General features: G+C 41.7%; 1 protein-coding gene across 2 annotated transcripts; it reads right to left on the reverse strand.

The window, feature by feature from the left end:
- Positions 1 to 1,305: 1,305 nt before the first annotated feature.
- SMN2 (survival of motor neuron 2, centromeric) lies at positions 1,306 to 27,408 on the reverse strand. 2 transcript variants are annotated; one of them, XM_075838022.1, is made up of 9 exons: positions 27,289 to 27,408; positions 23,475 to 23,546; positions 22,997 to 23,125; positions 21,040 to 21,240; positions 12,430 to 12,585; positions 12,087 to 12,158; positions 9,212 to 9,322; positions 8,120 to 8,195; positions 1,306 to 1,463 (listed from the first exon to the last, which is right to left on the reverse strand). In XM_075838022.1, the coding sequence occupies exons 1-8, from the start codon at positions 27,340 to 27,342 to the stop codon at positions 8,139 to 8,141; spliced, it is 852 nt and encodes a 283-aa protein (XP_075694137.1). In that variant the 5' UTR covers positions 27,343 to 27,408; the 3' UTR covers positions 1,306 to 1,463; positions 8,120 to 8,138. The 2 variants fall into 2 exon arrangements, with proteins under 2 accessions (XP_075694137.1, XP_075694128.1); XM_075838013.1 differs by having other exon boundaries at positions 1,306 to 2,100.
- Between the last annotated feature and the right edge of the window lie 529 nt (positions 27,409 to 27,937).

Below are 27,937 nucleotides of genomic sequence, written 5' to 3' on the forward strand. Positions count from 1 at the left end.
ACATGATCCTCAAGGTGGCCGGATACTGTAGCTGGAATTTGATTTTGCGTTTGTAAAGGGAGGTGCAGACCCCTCCAAATGCTCTCCGACGCCTTGTGACTTCTGCCGAATAATCTGCAAACAGGATGATTTTTGCACCCCTTATATGCAAAGGGCTATTACGGTTCCGGAAAGTGCGCAGAAGTTCCTCTTTATCATTGTAATCCAAGTAACGCATGATCACCTGGCGCGGTCTGCTTTGCGGCTCTCCTTTGGCGTTGGCGCTCGGACCAGGGGGGCCCACTTGGTGCGCCCTTTCCACTCTGCAAGATCTGGTCAGGCCTAGTGCTTCTGGTAGCTCCGTCTCGCAGATGCCCTGGAGAAGCTGCGGTCTAATATGCTCAGGCAGTCCTACTATCCTTAGATTATTCCTTCTGGAACGATTCTCAAGATCTTCTAAGCGGTCCCTGAGTTTTGTGTTATCTCGCATTAGGTCTCTAATGCAGGTATGTGCCCCTGCGGATTCATCTTCCATGAGACCAACCCGCTGTTCCAATTCATCTAGTCTATTGCCATGAGATGTCACCTCATTTTGGAATTTTTGGAGCGTTGTTGTGACTGTGGCTATTAGGGAGTCTCTGATGTCGGGGGCCAGTTGGGTAGCCACCTCAATTGCCAGCTTCCAATAATCAATCTGCGAGTCAGTCATTACCGGCGGCGATAACATTTCCCTCTGTATTTCTGGGCTCTGAGACCGGCTCTGTGAAAGTGATGGCTGCAGCGGCGCCGCCATCTTGAATGGCGCCTCACCTCGTGTGCTGTGTTCGGCCGGGCAGGAGACCTCTCTGCTGCCGCTCCGGAGGAGATATCTCTCCATAAACCGCCCGGTTCTTGTCACCCAACTCTCCTCCAAACGCCGGGGTGGTTATATCCTGCGGGTGTGTGGCGTCGATGGGTTAGGGGATCAGGGCTTCAGGAGCTCATGCAGCTCCGTCCCCACATCCCAGCGGCGGAACCGGAAGTTGATGGGGGAATCGCAATTTTGTTTTATTGTCAAATGTATAATTATTGAAGTGGTTAAGACAAAATTAGCACCATCTTAATAAGATGTGATTCAGAAGTTACCACCGCTTAATATGGTGGGCACTTTTAAATGGCGCTGAACTGGAGTTATTCACTTTTATTAAACATTAGCACCAGCTAAATCACTTCATAAAAAAAAAAAAGTATCAATAAAATGCTGTTTATTAGAAGGGTCTGTTTGGTGACCATTTCCCTTTGATTGTTCTTGAAAAAAAACCATGATAGAAATGAGACAAAAATTACTAACTGGCAAATGTTTTAATTTTATTAGAAAAACTGTTTTTCGGAAACTAAACATTTTAAAGAAATAATACAGAGATGAATCAAAAATGTTTTAACATGGCAAGAGGTCCCACAGAACAAGATCTATGTACTCCAAATACTGCACACAAGACAGAATCCTGAAAAAGGTGCGAAAAATAGGATGAGTACAAGGATTTGTTCCAAATGAGAATTGAATACATAATATGAACCATACAAGGCAGGAGTTATTACATTTATCACATGCTTATGACTGCACTCATCTGACATCCATAGTAGCTTCCCATTATACCCTATGAGGCCAAGCTATAGGACTATGCACTCCTCTGACTGTCATATGAAGTATCAAAAGGTGTCCCCATCTGACAGTCCGTAACAAACTGAAATTGTCATGAGTTTTTCTATTGCTCTTGAAAATTACCCCAGTGGCTAAACTGTGAACTACTTATTTTTCTTTCCACATCCCTTCTCATTACCTCCGCGGTTTTCTTTCCTTTTTGTCTGCTGGATTCTCAGGATTTGTAATTACTTTTACACAAATGTGTTGAGATTATTAAATGCATTATACATTATAATCATTTGCAGCATCTTAAAAGTGTACAGAGTTATTATAGGTTCAATTATATAAGATGCCAAAATAAACATACATTCTAACATCCGTTGACAAATATTTCAGATAAAAATGAGACCGCAAAAAAGAATAAAAATAAAACGGTTGTCTTCTTGTCGCTGTCCTGTAACCTTATAGTCATGTCCTCTCCCTGGGAGAGATGCCAGCTTTATGTATATAAAAGAAAAAAAATGATAAAAATAACTCAATTAAACAGCATAGAACACAATGAAGAAGCAAAGTAGAAAAAAAAAAAAAAAGGATAACTTTAGGGCAATTACTATGACCTTTATTTAAGGTTCTCTGCTTTGGGTAACCTTTTTTGTTGGTAGGGTAGAGCTGACTACAGGGTATCGCAATGTTGGGGACCCAGAAATTTTAATGAAATCTGTGTGGAACCACAGGGGAAATGCGGCATTACACAGTGGCCGTTGGAATCAAAGTGCCGACCCGGTTCTGCAAGGCATGTGTTTAGTTGAAAATGTTTTTTCTAAACCAGACAACCCACTTAACCAAACATTGTTAGTGTCATCATCAACTATGCAAATTTGCATTCATACTTTTTGTTTCATAGGTAGCCACAAGTCTATTTAGAAAGAATGAGAGAAATGTGAATCATCATCCAGGAAATAGTGAAGGAATTGTAAAACTTTCAGATAACTAATGCAATGTTTTTACCTGCTGAGGGAACTGCAGGGAAGGATTGTACAAAGAGAATCTATCACTTCTGAGGATAAAAATCTAAGCCTTTTATTCAAATGTGCAGACAGTATGTGCCTTAGGCCCCATGCACACGAACATGCTTTTGCGGCCGCAATTCCCCCGAAAATCCACGGGAGAATTGCGGCCCCATTCATTTCTATGGGGCCATGCACACGACCGTAGTTTTTACGGTCCATGCATGGCCCAGGAGCTCGCACCGCAGAAAGAACGGACATGTCTTATTACGGCCGTCTTTTGCGGTCCGGCCTCATTGAAAATAATGGCCGTGGCCATGTGCATGGCCCGCGATTTGCGGGCGGCTCGCGGCTGACAGTACGCTGCCGGCCGACCCGAAAATCACGGCCGTGCACATGGCTACGGTCGTGTGCATGAGGCCTTACAGGGGTTGTCTCACCAACACAATCCCTGTCCATATGCCCTGTAAGAGCGGCTCCCATTTTGGCAGACATGGCCCATCCATGCATTACATGGACAACCATTCATTAGAATGACTGCCATGTAATATTACGTTTCTACTGCAGCAGTCACTGCAAGGGATTTATATGGCCAAAAGTACCTTTCCCTGGTGATTGTCGGGGGTTAGATCGTGGCTTTCATTTAAAAAAAAAGGGTTGTTTTGGACAACCCCTTTGACCCCTTCCCGACATTGGTCGTATGGATACGTCATGGAAAGCTAGTGCTTCCCGCATTTTGCCGTATCCATACGACAAATGGTGGACACCGGCTCATCCCCGGGTGTCGGTTGCATGTTATAGCTGACACCCTGGGGTAGTGGCGATGACTGAAGTTTGCTTTGATCCCCGCCATTAACCCCTTAAATGCAGCAGTCAAAAGCGATCGATGCATTTAAGGTGTTTGAAGCTCATCGGCACCCCAGCAATGAAATTGCCGGGATGCCGGTGGCTACAAAGGCAACCGGAGGCCTAACACAGGCCTCCCGGTATGCCTAGTACGGAAGACTTTCAGGCCCCAACCGGAGGCGGGGTCTAATAAGCTTCCGTAGCCACCGGCATCATCAGCGGTAGATTACAGCTGACATCCACCTGTAATGGCAGGAACCGGAGAGAGCTCCAATTCCTGCCATTAACCCCTTAGATGCAGCGATCTAAAGCAATTGCTGCATCTTAGTAGTTGGCAGCAGAACGACAGCTCTGTCCTGCAATCGCAGGACTGCCGATTGCTACTATAGCAACAGGAGGCCTAACAATGGCCTCCTGCTTTGCCATTACGAAAGCAGATTAGGCCCCGCCCGGAGTCGAAGCCTAATTGGCTTGCTGTCAGTGAATGACTGACAGGTCTAATACATTGCACTACATAGATTATTTTTCTTATGCATTGCACTATCTAACAGTTGGACATTCAAATCGCCTAGTGGGACTAAAAAAAAGTGTCAAAATAAAAGTTGGTAAAAGTAAAATAAAAGTTTCAAGTAATAAAATAAAAAACACAAATCGCCCTGTTCCCTTATCAAGTCCTTTATTATTGAAAAAAATAAATATACCATACATATTTGGTATCGCCGCGTCCGTAACGACCTGAACTATAAAAATATGATGTTATTTATTTCACGCGGTGAATGGCGTAAAAAAAAAAACGTAAAAAACAATTCCAGAATTTCGGGGTTTTTTCTCACTTTGCCCTACAAAAATTGGAATTAATAGTGATCAAAAAGTTGCATGTATCCAAAAATGGTACCAATACTAACTACAGCTTATTCCGCAAAAAAACATACAGCGCCGTCGATGAAAAAATTAAAAAGTTATGTTTCTCAGGACATAGCGACAGAAAAAAAGTCATTCTTTTTACAAAAGTAATTTTATTGTGCAAAAAGATGTAAAACATAAAAGTGCTATAAATTTGGTATCGCCGGATTCGTACTGACCCGCAGAATAAAGTTAACATGTAATTTATGAAATGTGAACGCTGCATAAGAACAAATTAAAAAAACTGTGCCAGAATTGCTGTTTTTTGCTCACCTTGCCTCCCAAAAAAATAGGATAAAAAGTGATCAAAAAGTTGCATGTACCAATGGTACCAATAATAACTACAGCTCATCCCGCAAAAAAACAGCCCTCGTACCACTACGTCTATGAAAAAATAAAATTAGTTAAGGCTCCAATATGTAAGGAAACATGTGCCGGCCGTGGGGAACATTTCTTCTATTTCAAAAGGCGATTTATCAAGGCCCCAAAATTAGGGAACAAGGAAAAAGGTACAGCCCAAACATATCTGCTAGAAGAGAGGAAGCCCGTATACCACAAAAACACTTTCCCAGCAAAATTCCCCATACTGCAAATGTGCGGAGTGTGGACCAAAAGGGGGATAAGAAAGGACACCATTTATTAGTGCGACACTGGCCTGCGCATAAAGGATTCTTCACAGCCCAGCACACATTTATAGATTTTATTGTTTTTTTTACCCCATTACTATGCCCCTGATGTACTCTGCCCAGCTTACATGTACCCCTACATTATAAACGAAAATACCAGTAAAACTCAAAACAAAACTACTACCAATCAAAATCCACGCTACAAAAGCCAAAAGGCTCTCCCTAACTTCTGAACCCTACAGCGTGACCAAACAGCGGTTTACTTCAACATATATGGCATCGCTTTATCCGGGATAATCCTTTTAACAATTTTTGCTGTGTGTGTCTCCAGTGGCACAAGCTGGGCACAACATATTTGCCACTGAAATGGCATATCTAGGGAAAAATTAAAATTTTTACTTTGCACCAGCCACAGCACAATAATTTATGGAAAAGATCTGTGGGTGAAAATGCTCACTACATCCCTTAATAAATGCCTTGAGGGGTGTAATTGCCAAAAAGGGGTAACTTTTCATGGGTTTCTTTTATTATTTCAAATCAAGCCCTGCAATTGTGAACCAATACTTTGTAAATCGCCAAATTAGGCCTCAATTTCGCATGGTACTCTTTCACTCCTGAGCCTGGTCGAATGTCCAGGCAAAAGATTAGGGCCACATGTAGGATGTTTCTAAAACCGGGAAACACAGCATAATAATTAGAGAGCTGTCTTGTTACGGTACCACAAGCTGGGCACCACATATTGGCATATGCCAAAAATCCCATTTTCACTCTGCAACATCGAGTGCACACTAATTTCTGCAAAACAGCTTCAGGGTAAACATGCTCACTACACCTCTAGGTGAATACCTTGATGGGTGTAGTTTCCAAAATGGGATCACTTCTGGTGGGTTTCCACTGTTTTGGTCCCACAGGATCTTTGCAAACGCAACATAGCGCCCAGAAACCAAGCCAGCAAAATCTGCACTCCAAAAGCCAAACGGCGCTACTTCCCTTCTGAGCCATGCCGTGTGCCCAAAAAGCTGTTTATGACCACATATGGGGTATTGCCGTACACTAGAGAAGTTGCTTTACAAATGTTGGGTTCTTTTTTTCCTTTGTTGAGAAAATTACAAATTTTTATCTAAATCTACGTCTTATTGAAGAAAAGGGATTGTTTTATTTTTACTGCCTAACTGTAATAAAATCTATGAAACGCCTGTGGGGTCAAAATGATCACTACACCCCTAGATGAATTCCACAATGGGTGTAGTTTCAAAAAATGGGGTCACTTGTGGGAGGTTTCCACTGTTGTGTCCCCTCAGGGGCTTTGTAAATGTGACATGGCCTCCGCAAACCATTCCTGCTAAATTTGAGCTCCAACAGCCAAATGGCGCTCCATCCGTTCTAAGCCCTGCCGTGTGTCCAAACAGCCGTATTACCACCACATGTGGGGTATTGTTTTACTCGGGAGAAATTCCTCTACAAATGTTGCGGTACTATTTCTCCTTTAGTCCTTGTGGAAATGAGAAAAAATTAGCTAAACCTACATTTTCTTTGAAACAAATGTAGATTTTCATAGCCTAATCATTTCTGCTAAAAAACTGTGGGGTCAAAATGCTCACTATACCCCTAGATAATTTCCTTGGATGTGTGTAGTTTCCCAAATGTGGTCACTTTTGGGGGATTTCCACTGTTTTGACCCCAAGAGGACCTTCAAACCCGACATGGTGCCTAAAATATATCCTAATAAAAAGGAGGCCCCAAAATCCTCTAGGTGCTCCTTTGCTTCTGAGGCCTGTGCTTCAGTACATTACCACACTAGGGCCACATGTGGGATATTTCTAAAAACTGCAGAATCTAGATAAATAAATATTGAGTGGTGTTTCTCTGGTAAAATCTTCTGTGTTACAAAAAATTGATTAAAAATGAATTTCTGCAGCAAAAAAAAATCATGAAATTTGCTTTAATTCCTGTAAAACATCTAAAGGGTTGAGAAACTTTTTAAATGCGGTTTTAAATACTTCGAGGGGTGAAGTTTTTAAAATGGGGTGATTTATGGGGACTTTCTAATATACAAGGCCCTCAAAGCCACTTCACAACTGAACTGGTCCATGTAAAAATAGCCTTCAAAATTTCTTTGAAAATGTGAGAAATTGCTGCTAAAGTTCTAAGCCTTGTAACGTCCTAAAAAAATAAAAGGACGTTCAAAAAACTATGCAAACATAAAGTACACATATGGGGGATGCTAATTAGCAACAATTGTGTGTGGTATAACTGCCTGTCTTACAGCAGATACATTTAGATTTCGAAAAATGCAAATTTTTGCAATTTTTCTCTAAATTTTGGTCTTTTTTCACAAATACATACTGAACGTATCAACCAAATTTTTCCATTAACAAAGTCCAAAATGTCACGGGAAAACAATCTCAGAATCGCTTGGATAGGTTAAAGTATTCTGAAGTTATTACCACATAAAGTGAAACATCTCAGATTTGAAAACTGAGGCTCTGTCAGGAAGGCCAAAAGTGGCCAAAGTAGGAAGGGGTTAATGTGTATAGAGTCTAAACTGGATGCCAGAATTTAGTAGGCGTGCAGTACAAAGTCTCAGCTATTCAACTCTAGTGTACGTCTATGAGAAGGGAGCTGGGAGAGAACACTACTGCTGGTTTATTACATATCGAGAACAAAAAAAAAGTATCATAAATTAAGAAAATTAGTTTGTCAGTAACGGACTTCCTGCATCTCACCGAAGGGAGTCGCACTACAACTACTAATGCTGCGGTGACATATGGTGGGCAATACTCTTGTAATTGATTTTAGACTGCCGGGGGGCCTGTTCTGGGTTTCACTGACCAGGGATCCCCAAATACAACCTGCAACGTAAAAGAATGAACAGGGTTCCAGAAATGTGATCTGTTTATTATGGATTTAATGTATGTTCACGTTTCTACAGTGATGTTTTGGGCTGGACTGTTGGGCGATATTTAGATAATCTGGCATTGGGGCTCATTTAATTCAGGTTAGTCTTTACCAGACAAGGCTAAGATCAATTTTGCTTGAAGTTTATCAAGGTCACAGAGATTGGTAAACAATGGAAGGTGCACAAGAGGACAAGTCACTTCATTTAAATATATTCGGAGTACTGCAATACTCACATGTTGCGGTTTGCTATTTTTACTTGGGATGTGAATACTTTCCATATGAAGCTTCCATTCGACTCTGCTTTAAACCCTAAAAGACAATGCCATTTGATATAACCAGAGCTGTGTCACAAATATTATATATCGTATGGGTGCTGTATGAAGATAAATGCATTACATATTAGGTGGTAGAAACACAGATTTTTATTTTCATAATAGATCTTCATAATGGACGGAGCTTCTTTTTTCTGTTAGGCTCTGTTCACACCGCATTTAGGGTGTACATTCAGTGTATGGGCAGGGAAGTATATTAATATTTTTTAACACAGGAGCCGATGAACAACGTACACAACTGTATGGTATACAAAGTTTCATGCAACAGGGCTTTACATTTGGTCCATACATCAGCTTATCTGTCGACGTAAAGCATAAACGTGATGTGAACAGTCTTACAGAGCTACAAATCCGCTGATGACCCATAGAGCGAAATAATACAATTCTGGCTCCATGCAGCTGCTAATAGTGGGAGGCTACTGCATAAGTACTTATAACGCTGCCAGAGCTCACAATAATTAATATGTATGCAGTTCGCTCCCCCTAGTGGCAGCTGCAAACAGCCTGAATTTTTTCATTTAACTTTATGGCTGTGGAAAGGGTCGCAGGGATTTTGGAGTGGTACAGTCATGGTAAAATCACAGGATTAACATGACAGCAATCTCAATGTTTCTCTATAACAAATAGGTTGTGGGGAAATAAATAGAACATTAGGTACACTTTTAAACCCTAGCTACAAGTTGGCATATAAATTACGCTAAAGTACAAGTTACCAAGTTGAAGGGAAAATGCACACCAGCTTATGGCTGTTTCGGATATAGATTTTTTTATTTTGCGGTCACAGATTCAAAACGGGAATGTCCTAAACGACAGCAATTTTATGGGATTGTTTCAATAAGCATTTACATATGTTTTTTGATGTGATTCAAAGAAAAAGTTATAAAAAAAAAAAAAAAAAAAAGTATAATAAAACAAAGCCTAAAAGTATTTTATGTCTATGTATTAAGATAAATGCTGCCTAGAAAGCAACAACAGTAAAACGATTCCACTTACCAGGTAGTAACCAGTATGATAGCCACTCATATACCAGGCAATTAACATGCTTCCCAATGCTTCATCATCTTCAGCAATATCAGGACCCATAGGAGGTGGAGGGGGAATCAACTAGACATACACAGCATAGACTTTGTTATCACGTATATATCAACTTCTTAGCATTTTAACCAGAGAACTGCTGTTCTCTGTATATTTAAAGTAACGAATTGTAATAAATTATAATAAGAGACAGAACACTACTAATGACTTTTAAGGCTGGCTACACATACAGGATAGATATTAGATTAACTGGATCTGCCAACACATATTTCCTTTCTTTCGTCAGCTTAAAAAGAGGTTGTCCCAACCAACCCCTTCTTGCTTTATGACCTGTCAATCAGACAATTCACAGAAGTAATTGAAGGTCCGACCTCTCTGATACCCACGCTTCACCACCCACTCTCAGCCGGAGAGAAAAAAGGAGCATTTGCTGTCGCTCTGGAGGAAATGATGGAGGCCACCCAGAAAGAAAGGAGTGTGCTTGACTAGATTGGCAAGAAGCGCTGCAGACTGCTATTCTTGCTGTCAAAAAATACTGAAAACTGTGATAGAAAGCACATAACGCAAGTGGACAGAGCCTAAGGCGATCAGGCAAAGGTAGCAGGGGTCCAAGAAGCAGCACATAGTGTCTGATGAAATATGCCATGACCCATCAAGCGTGCACCCATATCCTCCAGAGAGAGGGGTGTTCTCTTGTCCCCCATAATGGAGCACCTCTTTAAAAGCCTTGGTGCCGAAGCGATTATTTTTTTTTATTATTTTTTTTACACGTTTCCTCCCTGGATTCTAAAAGCCTTACATTTTGATTTTCCATCAACATAGCTGTATGAGGGCTTGTTTTTTTGCGGGGACAACATCATTTTGAATGGCATTTAATGTATCATATACTGGGAAAGCGAAAAAAATATATTTGTGGGGTTGAATAGGAAAGAAACAGCAATATCTCCATTGTTTTTTGGATTTGTGTTTTCGGCGTTTAACATGTCGTTTTTCACGCATTGTCAAGTGTAACTAAACCTTCAACAAACATCTGACGTGTCATGTCAGAAGTTTTGAACGGTGGGGATCCGAGCACTGAGACACCCACCTATCGCTAAAACGGAGCGGCAGAAGCACACAGTGAGCACTGAGCAGCTTAGTTTCTGATCGCCTTTTTTCGGAAAGCCGATGTAGCAGTGTACGGGCCCATAGATTTTCTATTGAGTCCGATATTGTTACATCGGCTATCTGAGAAAAGCCGATCAGAAACTAAGTGGCTCAGCGCTCACCCGAGCTCTTCTGCCGCTTCGTTCTAGCAATCGAGGGGATCTCAGTGATCAGACCCCCACAGATCAAATCTCTGACATGTCAAAAGTTTGTTGAAAGTTTAGTTACCCTTTAACTTTATTCTGTGGGTCAATACAGTTACCGGGATGCCAAATTTATATTGTTTTTATTATGTTTTACTATTTTTCCAAACAAAAAAAACTATTTAAGGGTATGTTCACAGAGTTTTTTTGCCTCATTCTGTTAGGCTATTGAGCACCGCGGGCAAAAACGCAGCGAAATATGCTTTCTCTGCCTCCCATTGATGTCAATGAGAGGTAAGAGACGTAAACGCCCGAAGATAGGGCATGTCGCTTTTTCCCGCGAGACGGTTTTTCCGCTCGCAGGAAAAAAATGCCTCTGTCTCCTCTTGAAAACAATGGGAGGCATTTTCGGCCGTTTTTCGCGTCACAAAAACGTGTAAAAAAACTCAGTGTGAACTGACCCTAACAAAAGATTTGTTTTTTGTCACCATATTCCAAGAGCCCTCACTTTTTTTTTCAAATCTGAGGCTGGATTTACACGAGCATATTACGTCCGTAATGGACGGAACGTATTTCGGCCGCTAATCCCGGACCGAACACACTGCAGGGAGCCGGGCTCCTAGCATCATAGTTATGTACGACGCTAGGAGTCCCTGCCGGAAAACTGTCCCGTACTGTAATCATGTTTTCAGTACAGGACAGTAGTTCCACGGAGAGGCAGGGACTCCTAGCATCGTACAGAACTATGATGCTAGGAGCCCGGCTCCCTGCAGTGTGTTCGGTCCGGGATTAGCGGCCGAAACACGTTCCGTCCATTACGGACGTAATGTGCTCGTGTGAATCCAGCCTTACTGTTGAGCGTGTGGGCTTGTTTTTTATCAGACGAGCTGTAGTTATTGGTGCATTTTGTGGTACATGCTACTTTTTGATCACTTTTAAATTCCCTTTTTTGGGGGAGCAAAGGTGACCAAAAAATCTGGCGTTTTCATTTATTTATTTTTTTACACCGTGCAGGTTAAATAACGTTGTGTTAGAATAGATCAAACTTTTACAGACGCGGTGGTACCAATTATGTTAAAACTTTACTGTTCAAATGCACTGTAATGCTCATGTATTGCAGTGCATGGTACCTAAAACTGGCTCCTATTAAGCCCTGCCTCTGGGAGGGCTTAATAGGAGCAGAAAATGTAAGACCTGGGGGTGTTTGTAAGGTCCCCTAGGTTGCCATGACAACCATCCGCACCTTTCTATGGCATCGTGGGGGGAGTGCACCCCCACTTTCTATGGGATTAAATGCTGCCGTCGCTATTGACCACGGCACCTGCTTATTATGGAGCATTATCAGCCTGTGAGCCTGCTCCATACTCCCTCCTGGCGGCTGTGATGTACAGTTACATCACACATTGCCAGGGAATTAAAGTGAAAGCGTTGCATCCTTTAACTTCTGTGCTGTATGATACAGGCTATATATATATATATATATTTTATAGGTATTTATACTGCACTACACATTTCATGAGTAATGCGACGAGATAATGACTTACAGGAGGACCTGAAGGAAATGACGGAGGCCATCCAGGAAGAAAGGTATGTGCTTGACTAGATTTCTCCCCATGCTGAAATACAGAAATTATTATTTATAGCAGGAGATTAATGATTCAGTATGGACCACAAAATATCATGTCTTCATTACTGTACATAACAGAGAATTTGCTAACGCACACTGTGGAAAGCCGTTTATGATAATGGATAGTAAAAATCAAGCAACGATAGGTCATTATCTACATGAAAGATAAAGCATGGGTTAAAAATGAAACAAAGTTGAATAACTCTTCCTCTTATGTAATCCAAGGAAAATAGCCTAATCACAGTTAATTTACTCTTTACCTGTCCAAAGCCAGGAATAAATGGGGGTGGAGCTGGCGGGAAGGGGGGATTCCAGTGTGGGAGCTTTGGTGCGGCAGCTCTGTGCTGATCTCGGTTATCAGAAGCTCGAGAGGACCTGTCACTTTCATCTGTTGAATGTTCATCCCCGTTCACATCCTTAAATAAAAACACTTAAATAGGCACTTTCAACAAACTCAGTATAAATCAATAGTATAAGTGAATATAAGAAACTTTGTAATATACACTACCGTTCAGAAGTTTAGGGTCACTTAGAAATTTCCTTATTTTTGAAAGAAAAGCAGTTTTTTCAATGAAGATAACATTAAATTAATCAGAAATACACTCTATACATTGTTAATGTGCTAAATGACTATTCTAGCTGCAAACGTCTGGTTTTTAATGCAATATCTACATAGGTGTATAGAGGCCCATTTCCAGCAACCATCACTCCAGTGTTCTAATGGTACATTGTGTTTGCTAACTGTGTTAGAAGGCTAATGGATGATTAGAAAACACTTGAAAACCCTTGTGCAATTATGTTAGAACAGCTGTAAATAGTTTTGCTGTTTAGAGGAGCTATAAAACTGACCTTCCTTTGAGCTAGTTGAGAATCTGGAGCATTACATTTGTGGGTTCGATTAAACTCTTAAAATGGTTACAAAAAGAGAGCTTTCATATGAAACTCGACAGTCTATTCTTGTTCTTAGAAATGAAGGCTATTCCATGCGAGAAATTGCCAAGAAACTGAAGATTTCCTACAACGGTGTGTACTACTCCCTTCAGAGGACAGCACAGACAGGCTCTAACCAGAGTAGAAAGAGAAGTGGGAGGCCCCGCTGCACAACTGAGCAACAAGACAAGTACATTAGAGTCTCTAGTTTGAGAAATAGACGCCTCACAGGTCCTCAACTGGCAGCTTCATTAAATAGTACCCGCAAAACGCCAGTGTCAACAGTGAAGAGGCGACTCCGGGATGCTAGCCTTCAGGGCAGAGGGGCAAAGAAAAAGCCATATTTGAGACTGGCTAATAAAAGGAAAATATTAATATGGGCAAAAGCACACAGACATTGGACAGAGGAAGATTGGAAAAAAGTGTTATGGACAGAAGAATCGAAGTTTGAGGTGTTTGGATCACACAAAAGAACATTTGTGAGACGCAGAACAACTGAAAAGATGCTGGAAGAGTGCCTGACGCCATCTGTCAAGCATGGTGGAGGTAATGTGATGGTCCGGGGTTACTTTGATGCTGGTAAAGTGGGATATTTGTACAAGGTAAAAGGGATTTTGAATAAGGAAGGCTATCACTCCATTTTGCAACGCCATGCCATACCCTGTGGACAGCGCTTGACTGGAGCCAATTTCATCCTACAACAGGACAATGACCCAAATCACACCTCCAAATTATGCAAGAACTATTTAGGGAAGAAGCAGGCAGCTGGTATTCTATCTGTAATGGAGTGGCCAGCGCAGTCACCAGATCTCAACCCCATAGAGCTGTTGTGGGAGCAGCTTTACCGTATGGTACGCAAGAAGTGCCCATCAAGCCAATCCAACTTGTGGGAGGGGCTTCTAGAAGCATGGGGTGAAATTTCTCCCGATTACCTCAGCAAATTAACAGCTAGAATGCCAAAGGCCTGCAATGCTGTAATTGCTGCAAATGGAGCATTCTTTGACGAAAGCAAAAAGTTTGAAAGAGAAATTATTTCAAATTAAAAAATCATTATTTCTAACCTTGTCAATGTCTTGACTATATTTTCTAGTCATTTTGCAACTCATTTGATAAATAAGTGTGAGTTTTCATGGAAAACACAAAATTGACTGGGTGACCCCAAACTTTTGAACGGTAGTGTATCTTATTAGAGAAAAATGCCTCTCTCAGCTTATCTGGTTCTGTCCCCTTCCCCTCCTGTTTACCGACTCTGAATTTACTGGTAAAGCTGACAAGACAGACCATCAGCTCACTGAGGAAGCAGGTTACAGCTGTCCATAGAAGTGTATGAAGAGGAGAGGGAGAGCAGAGTGCGAGACACAGGAACACAGACGTGCTGCAACTTCTAGTAAGTGTTAAATCTCACTCCAGTGCTGGATTCTTAGCTACACTACTCATTACGGCTGTATAATCTCCTCCATGCTGCTGCAACTTAAATATATGTGATAGAGATAGGAGGGAAGGGTGTTCTCTTCCCTATGTGTGCAGTGTATAGAAGACATGATAGCAGTAAGGCTCAAGCCACTAGCTCAGGGAAAACGGAGAATAAGAGAACCTGCAGATGGGAAAACTGCTAAGAAAAAAAAAATACCATGTCATGACCAGAAATTGTGTTATTCCTCATGTACATGTAAACACACACACACACACACACACACACACACACCTTATCCTAAAAAAACAGGTATTTACAGAATTCATTGCAATTATTTTCTTATTTAAATACTTAGTGCTTATCCACATCTGCATCCGTTTTTTTGCTGTTCTGCTCTGCCAGAGGAGCAAAACAAAAATACTGGAAGCGCCGGTTCCGATGGACACTAGCGGCACCTGATGAAACCAATTGACCTTAATGGGTTCCGTCTGTTTTCCGACATGGTGTCCATGGTTTTACCGGAAACAATAGCGCAGCATGTTGCGTGCTATTTTGGGACAGATGTGTGACTGAAATCACTAACGAAAGATGCGAAACACACGTCGAGGTGCTCAGTGTGGTTCTGGTACCATTTATAAATTGGTTGATACTTGTATATAGTCACTGACTATTTTTCTATTGTAGTTTGATGGGTGGACATCAACCAAGGGCAATTTCACTTTTTCTCTTGTCTGTTTCTGCGGGTAACTTAGTATTGTCGCACAGTTTGGTTTTTTCAATAAATAGTAACTTTATTAAGTTAAATACATTTGCACTTTGTCTAATTTTGGAAACTTGGATAGTGTTGGTTTACGATATTAACATTTCTATGCTGACACTTAACTCCTTAATGACCGGGCATGTTTGTACCTTAATGACCAAGCCAGATTTGTCAAATCTGGTATGTCTGACTTTATCAGAGAATAACTCTGTGAAAGTTTTGAATATCCAAGTAATTCTGACATTGTTTTTTCGTCACATGTTGTACTTTATTTTAGTGGTAAAAGTAGACTGATACGATTTGCGGAAATTAATAAAAAAATAGAGAAATTGAAGAAATTTTGTAAAAATTATCATTTTTCCCTATTTTTAACTGCAATATGTCACATATGTACACACATACTGCACAATTTTTTTAATTAAATATATATTTCCATCTCTTTACTCTATTTTGGCAGCACTTTTGAAAAAAAAAAATTTTTTTTGAGCAATTTGGAAGACTTACAAATTTAGTAATAATTTTATACATTTTGAAGTACATTTTGTTTTCCTGCACCAAGCCAGGTTTTCAGAGGCTCATAGCTGTCAGAATGGTGGAAACCCCCACAAGTGACCCCATTTTGAAAACTACACCCCTTAAGGTATTTATTAAAGGGTGTTGTAAGTATTTTGACCCCACAGTTTTTTTGTAAGAATTCATGCAAAGCAGGCGTAATAAAATTTAATTTCACTTTTTTCATAAAAGTATCACTTTGAAGACCGATTTCTGTGTAAAGTGACCATGAGACTGAAGAAACACACCCCAAAATCTATCACCCTGTTTCTCCTGTTTTCAAAAATGCCCCCATTGTGACCCTAATGCATTGCTTGGACACACGACAGGGCCCGAAAGGGAGGGAGCACCCGGAGGCTTTCAGGACTCCTATTTTGCTTGAAAATGTTTTAGGCCCCACTGTACATTTGGAGAGGTTTTGAGCTACCAGAGCGATAGAAACTCCCCATAAACGACCCCATTTAGAAAACTAGACCCCTTAAGGTATTTATCTAGGGGTGTAGTGCGTACTTTGACCCCACAGTTTTTTGCTAAATTTAATGCATAGCAGGTGAAAAAAAAACAAAAAACACTTTTTTCATAAAAGTATCACTTTGAAGACCGATTTCTGTGTAAAGCGACCATGAGAATGAAGAAACACACCCAAAAATATATCACCCTGTTTCTCCTGTTTTCAAAAATGCCCCCATTGTGACCCTAATGCATTGCTTGGACACACGACAGGGCCCGAAAGGGAGGGAGCACCCGGAGGCTTTCAGGACTCCTATTTTGCTTGAAAATGTTTTAGGCCCCACTGTATATTTGGAGAGGCTTTGAGCTGCCAGAACGATAGAAACTCCCCATAAACGACCCCATTTAGAAAACTAGACCCCATAACGTAATTATTTAGGTGTATAGTAATTATTTTGACCCCACAGTTCTTTGCTAAATTTAATGCATATCAGGTGAAAAAGAAAATAATTTCACTTTTTTCATAAAAGTATTTGTTTGAAGACCGATTTCTTTGTAAAGCGAACATGAAAATGAAGAAACACACCCCAAAATCTATCACCCTCTTTCTCCTGTTTTCAAAAATACCCACATTGTGGCCCTAATGCGTTGTTTGGACACACGGCAGGGCCCCAAAAGAAGGGAGCACCCGGAGGCTTTCAGGACTCCTATTTTGCTTGAAAATGTTTTAGGCCCCACTGTACATTTGGAGAGGCTTTGAGCTGCCAGAACAATAGAAACTCCCCATAAACGACCCCATTTCGAAAACTAGACCCCTTAAGGTATTTATCTAGGGGTATAGTTAGCATTTTGACCACACAGGTTTTTCGCTAAATATATTGGAATTAGTCTGTAAAAATTAAAATGTACTTTTTTTCTGAAACAACATAGAAATTTTTATTATTTACAAGGAATAACGAAGAAAATGCACCCCAACATTTGTAAAGCAATGTCTCCCGATTACGACAATACCCCATATGTGGTAATAAACTGCTGTTTGGACCCACAGCAGGGCTCAGAAGGGAAGGAGCGCCATTTGGATTTATGATTTTGCTGGAATGGTTTTCGGTGCCATGTCGCATTTGCAATGCACTGGAGGGACCAAAACAGGGGAAACCCACCAAAAGTGACCCCATTTTGGAAAAACCTTCAAGGAATTTTTCTAGGGGTATAGTGAGCATTTACACCCCACGGGTCTTTTGCAGAGTTTATTAGAATTAGGGCGCGAAAATTAATATCAAAATTTTTTCCACTAAAATGTTGAATTTTCTCATTTTCACAAGGGATAAAGGAGGAAAAAAACAACCAAATAAAGCAATTTCTCCCGAGTACGGAAATACCCCACATGGGGTCATACGTTTTTTCATTAGAAATGAATTAACCCTTTCAGGACTGATCCAGTTTTTGCTTTCTTATTTTAGATTTTCCCTCCCCGCTTTCCAAGAGCCATAACTTTTTTATTTTTCCATCAATAGAGCGGTGTGCGGGCTTATTTCTTGCGGGAGGAGCTGCAGGTTTTATTGGTACCATTTTTTGGTACATAAAAAGTGATTCAAAAGTTGTATTACATTTTTCTTTTAGAGCGAAGGTGACAAAAAAAAACTGAGATTTTGGCGGTTTCAATTAATAAATTTTTTTAAGGTGTGCACTGTGCAAATTAAATAATGGTATATTGTAATAGTTTGGACTTTTACGGACGTAGCGATACCAATTTTGTTCATTTTTTTACATTACTTTAGAAGAAAAATGCGAAAAGGTGTTTTGTTTTTTTAACTTTCAAAAAAAAAATCTCACTACTAATAACTATAATTCTTCTACACATTTTATTAATCAATCCCCTTAGGGGACTTGATCCAGCGATCATTGGATCGCTGGTACAATACACTGCAATACTAATGTATTGCAGTATATTGTTATTCTTACAGGCTTCTGTAACAGCGCGATCGCTGTTCCTGCCCGTTAGTACCGAGGGGGCCTGCTGTAATACACAGCCGACACCCGCAGCGTATGGAGCGGGCTCAGCACGTGAGCCGGCTCCATACATCAACCACCGCACCATGACAGGCAATTAAGTCATAGTGCGCAAAGGGGTTAATGCGCAGCGGATGGTTCAAAGTGAAAATTGCAATTTTCCACTGATATGCCATTTTAGTGCATAATATGTTGTGCCCAGTGTGTGCCACAGAAGACAAATACCTCATAAAACATTAAGCGGGTTCTCTCGGGTATGGCGACGCCGTATGTGTAGGCGCAAACTGCTGCTTGGGGACGCTGCAGGGCTCAGAAGGGAGGGACGCCATTTTGCTTTTGGAGCGCAGATTTTGCTTGGTAGTTTTTCTGTTTTGGGTTTCGCTGGTATTTCAGGTTATAATGTGGGGGCATATGTAATCTGTGCGGGGTATATCAGGGCATAAGAGGGTACAATAATGGGGTAAATAAATAATATTTCATAGATATGTGACTGGTGTCGCACTGATAAATGGCGCCCGATCTTATCCACTTTTGGAACATTTTGCATCGCCATATTCTGAAAGCCAGAACTTTTTTATTTTTTCACCACCGGAGTCGTGTGAGGGCTTATTTGTTGCAGGACAATCTGTAGTTTTCATTGGTACCATTTTGGGGTACGTGTGATTTTTTTTTTTATCACTTTTTGTTAAATTTTTTTGCAATCCTGAGCAAAAAACAGGAATTCTGACACCGTTTTTTAGGTTTTCTTTTTGCGGCGCTCACCGTACGCTATAAATGACATTTTTACTTTATTCTGGGGGTTGGTACGATTACGGCGATACCATATGTATATAGGTTTGGTCCTTTTTTTTAGCGTTTGCACAATAAAATGACTTATTTATAAACCCAAAAAATTTCTGTGTCGCCATATTCTGAGAGCCATAATTTTTCTATTTTTTAGTCAAAAAAGCTGTGTAAGGGCTTGTTTTTTGCGGGACGGATAGAAGTTTTTATTGGTACTATTTTTGGGAACATGCGACTTTTTGATCACTTTTTATTCTTCATTTTGGGAGGGGTGGTGACCAAAAAAATTGCGATTCTGTCGTCGTTTTTTATTGATTTTTTTGGGGGTGTTCATCGTGCGGGAAAAATAACATTATAGTTTTATAGTTGGGGTCGTTACGAACGCGGGGATACCAAATATGTGTACTTTTTTAACGTGTTCATTTTTTTTCTATAATAAAAGTCTTATTATAGGAAAAAAAAGCATTTTCTGTTTATAGAACTTATAACTTTTATTTTTACACTTTTTTTTAAACATTTTTATTACTTATTACTTTTTTTAAACTTTTTTAACTTGTCCCACTAGGGGACACTTAGACTTGCAGCTTTGATCGCTGCTAGAGTACATTACACTACACACGTAGTGTAATGTACTCCAACTGTCATTGTGACGTGACTGTCACACTGACAGGAAGCAGAGGAGGAACGGCCGGAGGCTGTTCCTCCGAGGCTTCCGTGCATGGCAACCCGGAGGTCATTATCGGACCTCCGATTGCCGTGACAAGCATCGGTAGCCCCCACGATCACTTCGTGGGGGCTGCCGATGTGCTTCAAACCACTTAAATGCGGCGACGGCAATCCGTCGCCGCACTTAAGGGGTTAACTGCCGAAAGCAGCGGCGATGGTCCGCTGTCCGGCAAGACTGATGTCTCAGCTGTCGGGGACAGCTGTCAGCGCGGGTCTGTCACTCTGTGTTTACACAGAGTGACAGTTTGAAATGCGGACGAAAATGCACGTCCTGGAGCGGGAACTAGCAGCCGACCAGGACGTGCATTTTCGTCCTTGGTCGTGAAAGGGTTAATATACCAACGTTGTCCAGAAAATATACACTGTAAGCCAATTTAAAAAAAAAAATAATAAACCATTTCAACAGCTGTGTGTGCTGCCGCACGTGCTGCTCTGTGCACGTGCCTCATTGGTACATTTGCATTGCTGAGTTAGTGTAAGATCTGTATTTCTTGTCACAAGGTAGTGCGAATCAGAGAAAGCCACAAGGAAAAGTTTTCCTGTCTCTTCTGTAAGGTGATGCCTTCCCTTTGTTTTTGGCTTTTTTTAAAGAGAAGTTTATGTTTTGTTATCAGGTTTTATAGCAACTGGTGTCCTCTTAAACCCATTAGCAATCAAATACTGTATTCAATAATAAAAATTACAAATTGGGCGATTTTCCAAAACCGGAAAAGTGGAGCAGTTTCCCATAGCAAGAAATCGAGCGCAGGCTCTAATTTCTCAGAAGCCCTTCATTAAATACAAACTGCAACGATTTCTATGGACAGCAAAAGATAATCACGGCACTCTTCAGAAATGCGATGCATAAAGTGATATTTATTGAGACACAGACCTATTTGGCGCTGAATCCACCTGCCTCAAGCCCTTCCATCCCCAGCATACCTGCGACTTGGAGAGTAAGGTCTGGGAGGACCGAAACGTCTTATATTTGTCGCTTTACACATCATTTTTCCTTTTGACCTTCATGGAAACCACATGTTAAATTACAAATTCAATAAAGATCACTTTATGCATGAAATTTCTGAAGAGTGTGCCATGATTATCTTTTGCTATTCGAAGTGGGAAACCCATTTGTCGGGCATCTCCACTTCTCAAGTGCATCCCATAGCCTATATATTTCTATGGACAACTGCTCTACTTTTTCTTTGAGGTAGTTTTGATAAAACTCCCCCAATGTAACTGAACCCCCATTATGTTGATTCTTACCTGTACTGGATCTCTTGGGTCACTTTCTCCTTCTGAACTGTCTGGGAAACGCAGATCAGTCAAACTTTGCTCCTCACTGTTGCCATAGCCGGTATATGTGACTGTACAAGTTGCTCGCTTTGCATCAATAGAAGAGATGGTGGCCGGATACAGGTTCCCATCCTCTGACCAGACAGCATTACAAAAGTCCCCAACTCGCCACTAGAATAAAGGTGGTAAATAAGTGGCCAGAATAGTGGATTCAAAGACCATAAAGAAACGTACCCCATATATATTAATTCTCTTATATAGCAATATACATAGGGAAATGTCCCTGTAAAGGCAGGACTGTTATGAACTTACACATGCAATGCTACAGGAAATTCCCAGACACAATTTGCATTACCTTAGGCCTCATGCACACGACCGTAAAAACTCCCGTTATTACGAGTCGTAATTACGACCCGTAATAACGGGCTCATAGACTTCTATTGGCGACGGGTGCCTTCCCGTTTTCTCACGGGAAGGTGCCCGTGCCGTTGAAAAAGATAGAACATGTCCTATTTCAGGCCGTAATAACGGCACGGACAGTCCATAGAAGTCTATGGAGCTCTCGTAATGACGGGTGGCTACATGTGTGCACCCGTCATTACGGCAGCGTTGCTAAGCGACGTCAGTAAATAGTCACTGTCCAGGGAGCTGAAAGAGTTAACTGATCGGCAGTAACTCTTTCAGCACCCTGGACAGCGACTACCGATCAGTATAAACCTGTAAAAAATAAAAAACGTTCATACTTACCGAGAACTTCCTGCTTCCTCCAGTCCGGTCTCCCGCCCGTTGCCTTGGTGACGCGTCCCTCTCAACATCCGGCCCGACGTCCTGGATGACGTTTCAGGCCATGTGACCGCTGCAGCCAATCACAGGTCAATCACAGGCTGCAGCGGTCACATGGACTGCCGCGTCATCCAGGGATGTCGGGCTGGATGTGAAGAGAGGGACGCGTCACCAAGACAACGGCCGGGTAAGTATGAATTTCTTTAACTTTTATTACAGAAAAGGCTGTCCCTTCTCTCTATCCTGCACTGATAGAGAGAAGGGGCTGCCGATTAGTGCAGTGCTATTTTGCCGCCAAAAACGTGCCCGTAAATACGGGTGGAATACGGGTGACACCGGACCCATATTTACGGGCACGGGTTCGTAAATACTGGTGCAAAACGGGTGGAATACGTGACACCGGACCCGTATTTACGCCAGTATTTACGGGTGGGAAAAAATACGGTCGTGTGCATGAGGCCTTAGGTAAAGAAAAATATAAAATCGCTTATTGCCCATGCGGGTACGATTGTTTGAATGTTAAACGGTCATCTCAGAAATAAAGAAGTCTGGCACTTAGCAGGTACACAGCGGCTTCCTAGTGACGCAGGCACCAGCACTTTAGTGCAAATGTGTATTTTCCCAAATTGGCAAGAATGACCCCCCCCACAAGAATCTGCTCACGTTTGCGTGATGCTAACGGCAGGTGTGTGCGATTACACACGTGTGTATGAAAAAGTGTCAGATGATTTATAATATATTATGAAATTCACAAGCATATTATCATATATTATTCATCCAAATACGTGCATGTTTAAGGCCTAATTCACACACCGTTTTTTGACAGGCAGAAAAGATTTGCCTCAAAATTTCTTCATGAATTTTTAATGCAGATTTTTAGGCCCTGTTCACACGGCGGAATTTTTGTGGCAGAACCCGTCTGAAAATTCGGCCTCCCATTTATTTCAATGGGAGTCGGGCGCTCTTTTTTCAGCTAGCGGGAAAAAGAAGCGTCCTGCCCGATCTTTGGGCAGTTTCCTCGCATTGCAGGAATAATTCTGCGGCAGGACCCACCAGGCAAAATCCGCCGTGTGAATAGGGCCTTAATGGCCAGGATTTTTACCTGCGTTTTATGGCCCGTGTGAACTGACCATAAGACAACTACCTTTTTTAAAGGAGCAGAATTGGTTTTCTTCCGACTCCTGTTCTTCTTGTTATTTTTTCTTTTGGTTTTGGTATTCTTCTCTGGTGACTCAGGCTCCATAGGGCAGTCTTCTCCATTCTTCAGGGCTTTCTGGAAGTACAGTATACATTATATACAATTCATTCTCATCATCACAGAACCTGTTTTTTTCTTTTATCAATGTTTGGTTAGTGGGTTGTGTGCTACATATATAGAAGAGGACTGCCTATAAAAATGATTGATTACTAGGCTATATTTAAACCACTTCTCTATTAACAAGGAAAAAAAATCTGCCGACATGGTGTCCAAAAAAAATTATAATTTTTTTTAAATACGTGAGTGATGTTTTATACAGGCCATGTAGTCAACTAATGTCCACATATTATCTGTCTAAAGCAATAAACATAAAAATACACTTCAAAGTGAGAAAGTTATATAAAATACCATGCACAAAACAAACCTTGAATGAGGACACTGCTTTATCATAAGCCTTGATCAATGCTGTATCATCCCAGATATCTGAATCATCACTCTATTATGAAGAAAAACGAAAGAAAGCTTAAAATTCTGTTAGATTAAATTAGGAAGTTTGGACAAAAAGATTTAAATACTACAAAGGAATTGCCACTGAAAGATAACCCATATTTTCATTAAAGGCGTCATGGCGACCAGCTGTCATCGGAGCGGCAGCCACACATTTCCATACTAAATGTAGTATTCGGTGCCAACCACGTAATACATGGACGGTACGTGTCCACCTTTTTGGTAAGCGGCTCTGGCTCATGCATAATTAAATCAAGCTTTGAGCCTGTTAGACAGTGAGTTCAGGTGCCTGACTAGCAACAGGTCTTTTCCCCAGATCCTATGGATCTACAGACTCATATAAAGACCGGCGTGGTCACCTACTATGTTACAGAAGCACTGGCAATGTTTTGCCGATGTGCCACAAAACTTACTGCAGCTTAAAGAGGCTCTGTCACCAGATTTTGCAACCCTTATCTCCTATTGCAGCAGATAGGCGCTGCAATGTAGATTACAGTAACGTTTTGTTTTTTTAAACCCCTTAGGCCTCATGCATACGGCCGTAGCAGTGTGCACGGTCCATGGACAGCCACGGAGTGTCATCCGCGGGCCGTACGCAAAACACAGACACAGTCTGTGCACACATTGATTTCAATGAGCCCAGACCGCAAATGCGGCCCGTATAATATGTCCTATTTTTTTCCGGTCCGGGCTCTGGGCAATACACAGTCCCTGTAAACCACGATCGTGTGTAGGCCCATAGAAATTAATGGGTCTGCAAGTCATCCGCATTTTTGAGGATGAATTGCGGGTGCAAAAACACGTTTGTGTAAATGAGGACTTAGGGCCAGTTTACACCGTTTTTTGGCTCCGATTTTGATGCGCAAACCGCGTTGGAATGGGAGCCAAAAAAACGGCCGAAATCGCTCCCCCCCTTTAATAAATGCTCACTTCTGAGTGTTTTTTGCAGCATTTTTTGCCTGCGGTCCTTGCATTAACTTCAATGGCCACGAGTGAAAAGCCTCGCGAAAAAATATGCGCAAGCAGTTCAAAATTTGCCTCAAAACTCCTAAAGTTTTGAGGCAATTTTTTTTCTGTTGCAAAAAAAAGTGTTAACGGGGCCTAAAATGCCGTTACGCGCCGATGGTTTGCTATCAAAGTCCCCTAGGTCCGCCATAACCGTATGCCTATTAGATTGTATGTCAGTTTGTTACTGACAGGCAATGTTGCTTTGGTATACCATGAATACCAAAAGCATATTAGAAACAAAAAAATCCTGCAGTTCTGGAGGCCAAAATATGTTCGGTCCTGAAAGTGCTACAACCTATGCAGGCAAAGTTATGTGTAACCTGCGATCTCCGACCAAAAATCCAGCAGATTTAGATTTTTTTTTTACGACCAAATTCACAATCAATACTTGCGATGTCGCATTGCAACCAAAGTTGCCTTGTAGACCTAGCCTAAGGGTTCTTTAACACCGGACAATTTTGGCTGTAAAACCGAGCGCCGATCAAGACAGCTCGTTGATCGGTGCTCATTTGCTCCTGTCACAAGGAGCTATGTATAGGGGCGATCGCTCATTACTCAGATCCCTCGTCCCCATACATTTCTATCACGTCGGCAGCACATCTCCCCGTTTACACAGAGATGTGCTGCAGACAATGAGATTTTCTGCTCTATACAATATGATAAGCAGATGAACGAGCATTTGCTAGTTTATTGGCCCATCGTTGCCATGTTTACACAGGGTGAGGATCGTGAACGAGCGTTGATATGGACGCTCATTGCCCGATCACTGGCACGTCTAAAAGGGCCTTAATGCTTAAAATGGAAGGGTGTTAACCTGGACTAAGAAATACGCCATACTGGAGTTCTGTCATGAACACACAGCAGATTCGCGGCGGTTTAATTTGTAAATTGCACAAAGAAATGTTCCCACTTGGATATGAAGGAATAGAAATGTATTTTGAAAAAGAAAATCATAGTTCCACGTGTGACTACATTTTCATTCGTTTGGATGAGCGGTTCCAAACAACTGTGGCATCGAGCTCTCTGCCCCTTCTACATGCTCATTGAAATATATATATTTATTTATAATAGGGCTGGGCAATTATGACCTAAATAGGGATGCACGATGCATCGAAACTTCGATACTGTTTCGATACGCTGCATCCCTAAACAGTTCGATACCGTTATTTCATGTATTTCGATACTTCGCTGCGCAGTCGCACAGCTCAGTATAGTAACACATGAATGTATGAGAGCGGGGCTGCCGCTGTGTAATACAGCCATTGCTCCTCTCCGGAGTCCTGATAACAAGTGCCGCGGGGTCAGGATGATGCGATGCGGCCACCGCTGCACTAATGAGCGGCGGCACTGAAGACAGAGGACATGGCGGGCGCACTACAGAACACCCCCATGTTCTGTCTTCAGTGCCTGAACCGCCGCTCATTAGTGCAGCGCCGGCCGCATCACCTCATGCTGACCGCGAATGACGTCACTGCCTCGTGTCCAGCCATACATAGTGAACGGTAGAGCAGGGACCTTACATCCCCCTGATAATTTATAAAACCGAAATTCGCCAGATGACTGTCGATTAATTGGGCTGAATTTCGATTAGTTGCCCAGCCCTAACACATACATATATATATATATATATATATATATATACACACACACACACACTGGTATATCCTTACTCCGGAGGCGGGGAGAAACAAGTATTGTGGTGTGTATCAATGCCCTAGCATGTATAGTGAATACACTATATAGTTAAATTCCTTCAATCAGGTAATCAATGTGACCATATAGGTGCCAGATTATTCAGTATGTCATAGAAAAGTTACGGTAGCAAATATTAAGGCAGTGAGCGCGCAAAATGAAACATTAAGGGTAAGTTCACATGCGTGTGGTATGCTGCGGAAAAAAAAAAGTCTTCAGCGTATACGACACAGAAACCGCGTGGAATCCACTGGAATATCCCCAAGCGCTTATATATTCGGGGGTGGATTTTCTGCAGCAGAAATCAGACAAATGTATCAAAAAAATAAAAAAACACAACAAAAACAAAAAAAACAACACTTATGGCTGCGTTCACATCTGCGTCAGGGTTCCGTTCCGACTAAATTTTCCATCAGAATGGAGCCCTGACACAAACGGAAACCAGAGGTTTCCGTTTCCATGACCATTGATTTCAATGGTGACTGTTCCGATGCAAATGGTTTCCGTTTGTCTCCGTTGTGCAAGGGTTCTGTCGTTTTGACGGAATCAATAGCGAAGTCAACGGAACCCCTGCACAACGGAGACAAACGGAAACCATTTGCACCGGATCAGTCACCATTGAAATCAATGGTGATGGTAACAGAGCCCTGACGCAGATGTGAACGCAGCCTTACTCACCTCTCCTCTTTTGCAGTTCTGTACTGGAAAGAAGTGCCGGATTATCAAACGTTCTAGATTATCAGATACCAGAATAGAGAAACATTAACGGTACTTGGCTGAGTTATTATAGAGGGAAACCATAGTTAGAAGTGGAAGAAGGCCATAGTGTAGCTCCCTACTTATAGAACTACAAATCCCAGCACGTCCTGAAGCGCATCAGCTGAACAACAGCTCGTGTAATATTTCATGGAAGGGAGCATTCCCCTCTTGTAAAGTGACATGTGGCCCCCCCGTGCAGTGACACTACTGCCTGCTAGCAACTATCTGCTCGACAACCACACACTACACCAAAGTCGTACGACAATCGTTACCTGACCGACTCCACGCCGGAACAAAATCTCCCTACTTTCCTCCGACCCTGCCATAGGCACGCCGCAAGCACGCAATCCAGTCACCGATTGACCCACTATGGCATCCGTCCTACGTCATCACCACTGAGCTATGGATGTAACATCTAAAGGGAATCATGCTCAGCGCCCTCTGCTGGAAACTCTGCGTTCATCATCCTTCAGTCAATATATACATATATGTGTGTTGGGTGTATATGCTTACATTCTGTATGGACAAGATCTAACATCCTCATCATTGTTAGTAAAAATAATTAGTATTAATATGTCCATTGTTCTGCATTAAGTTCTTCGCCACTATGTATTGATATGCAGCAATCACATGACATTTTAAAGGGTTTTCCCAGAACCATAAATGATCACTTATCCACGCAATATGTGATCATTTTCTGATCGCTGGGGGCCCCACTGATCGTGAAAACGGGGGTCCCGAACCCTGTGTTAATCCTCACAGCTCGAGCCCAGTGAGGAGGACATTGAACGGAGCTGCGTTTGAGCATGCATGCTGTCGCTCCATTCAAATTCTATGAGAATGATGGAAACATCCAAGTACAGCGCTCGGCTGTTTCCTTCATTCCCATAGATATTGAATGGAGTGGCAGACGCAGAGACC

This window comes from Rhinoderma darwinii, chromosome 1 (genome assembly GCF_050947455.1).
Source record: "Rhinoderma darwinii isolate aRhiDar2 chromosome 1, aRhiDar2.hap1, whole genome shotgun sequence".
In the NCBI taxonomy this organism is placed as follows: domain Eukaryota; kingdom Metazoa; phylum Chordata; class Amphibia; order Anura; family Rhinodermatidae; genus Rhinoderma; species Rhinoderma darwinii.

Excerpts from the sequence above, each read along its gene's own strand:
- SMN2 (XM_075838022.1), bottom strand. The coding sequence starts at position 27,342 with ATGGCAGGGTCGGAGGAAAGTAGGGAGATTTTGTTCCGGCGTGGAGTC. Across the intron at positions 12,586-21,039 it reads ACCCAAGAGATCCAGTACAG|GATGTGAACGGGGATGAACA; the intron begins GTAAGAATCAAC and ends TTTTTATTTAAG. Across the intron at positions 12,159-12,429 it reads TTATTCCTGGCTTTGGACAG|CATGGGGAGAAATCTAGTCA; the intron begins GTAAAGAGTAAA and ends TCTGTATTTCAG.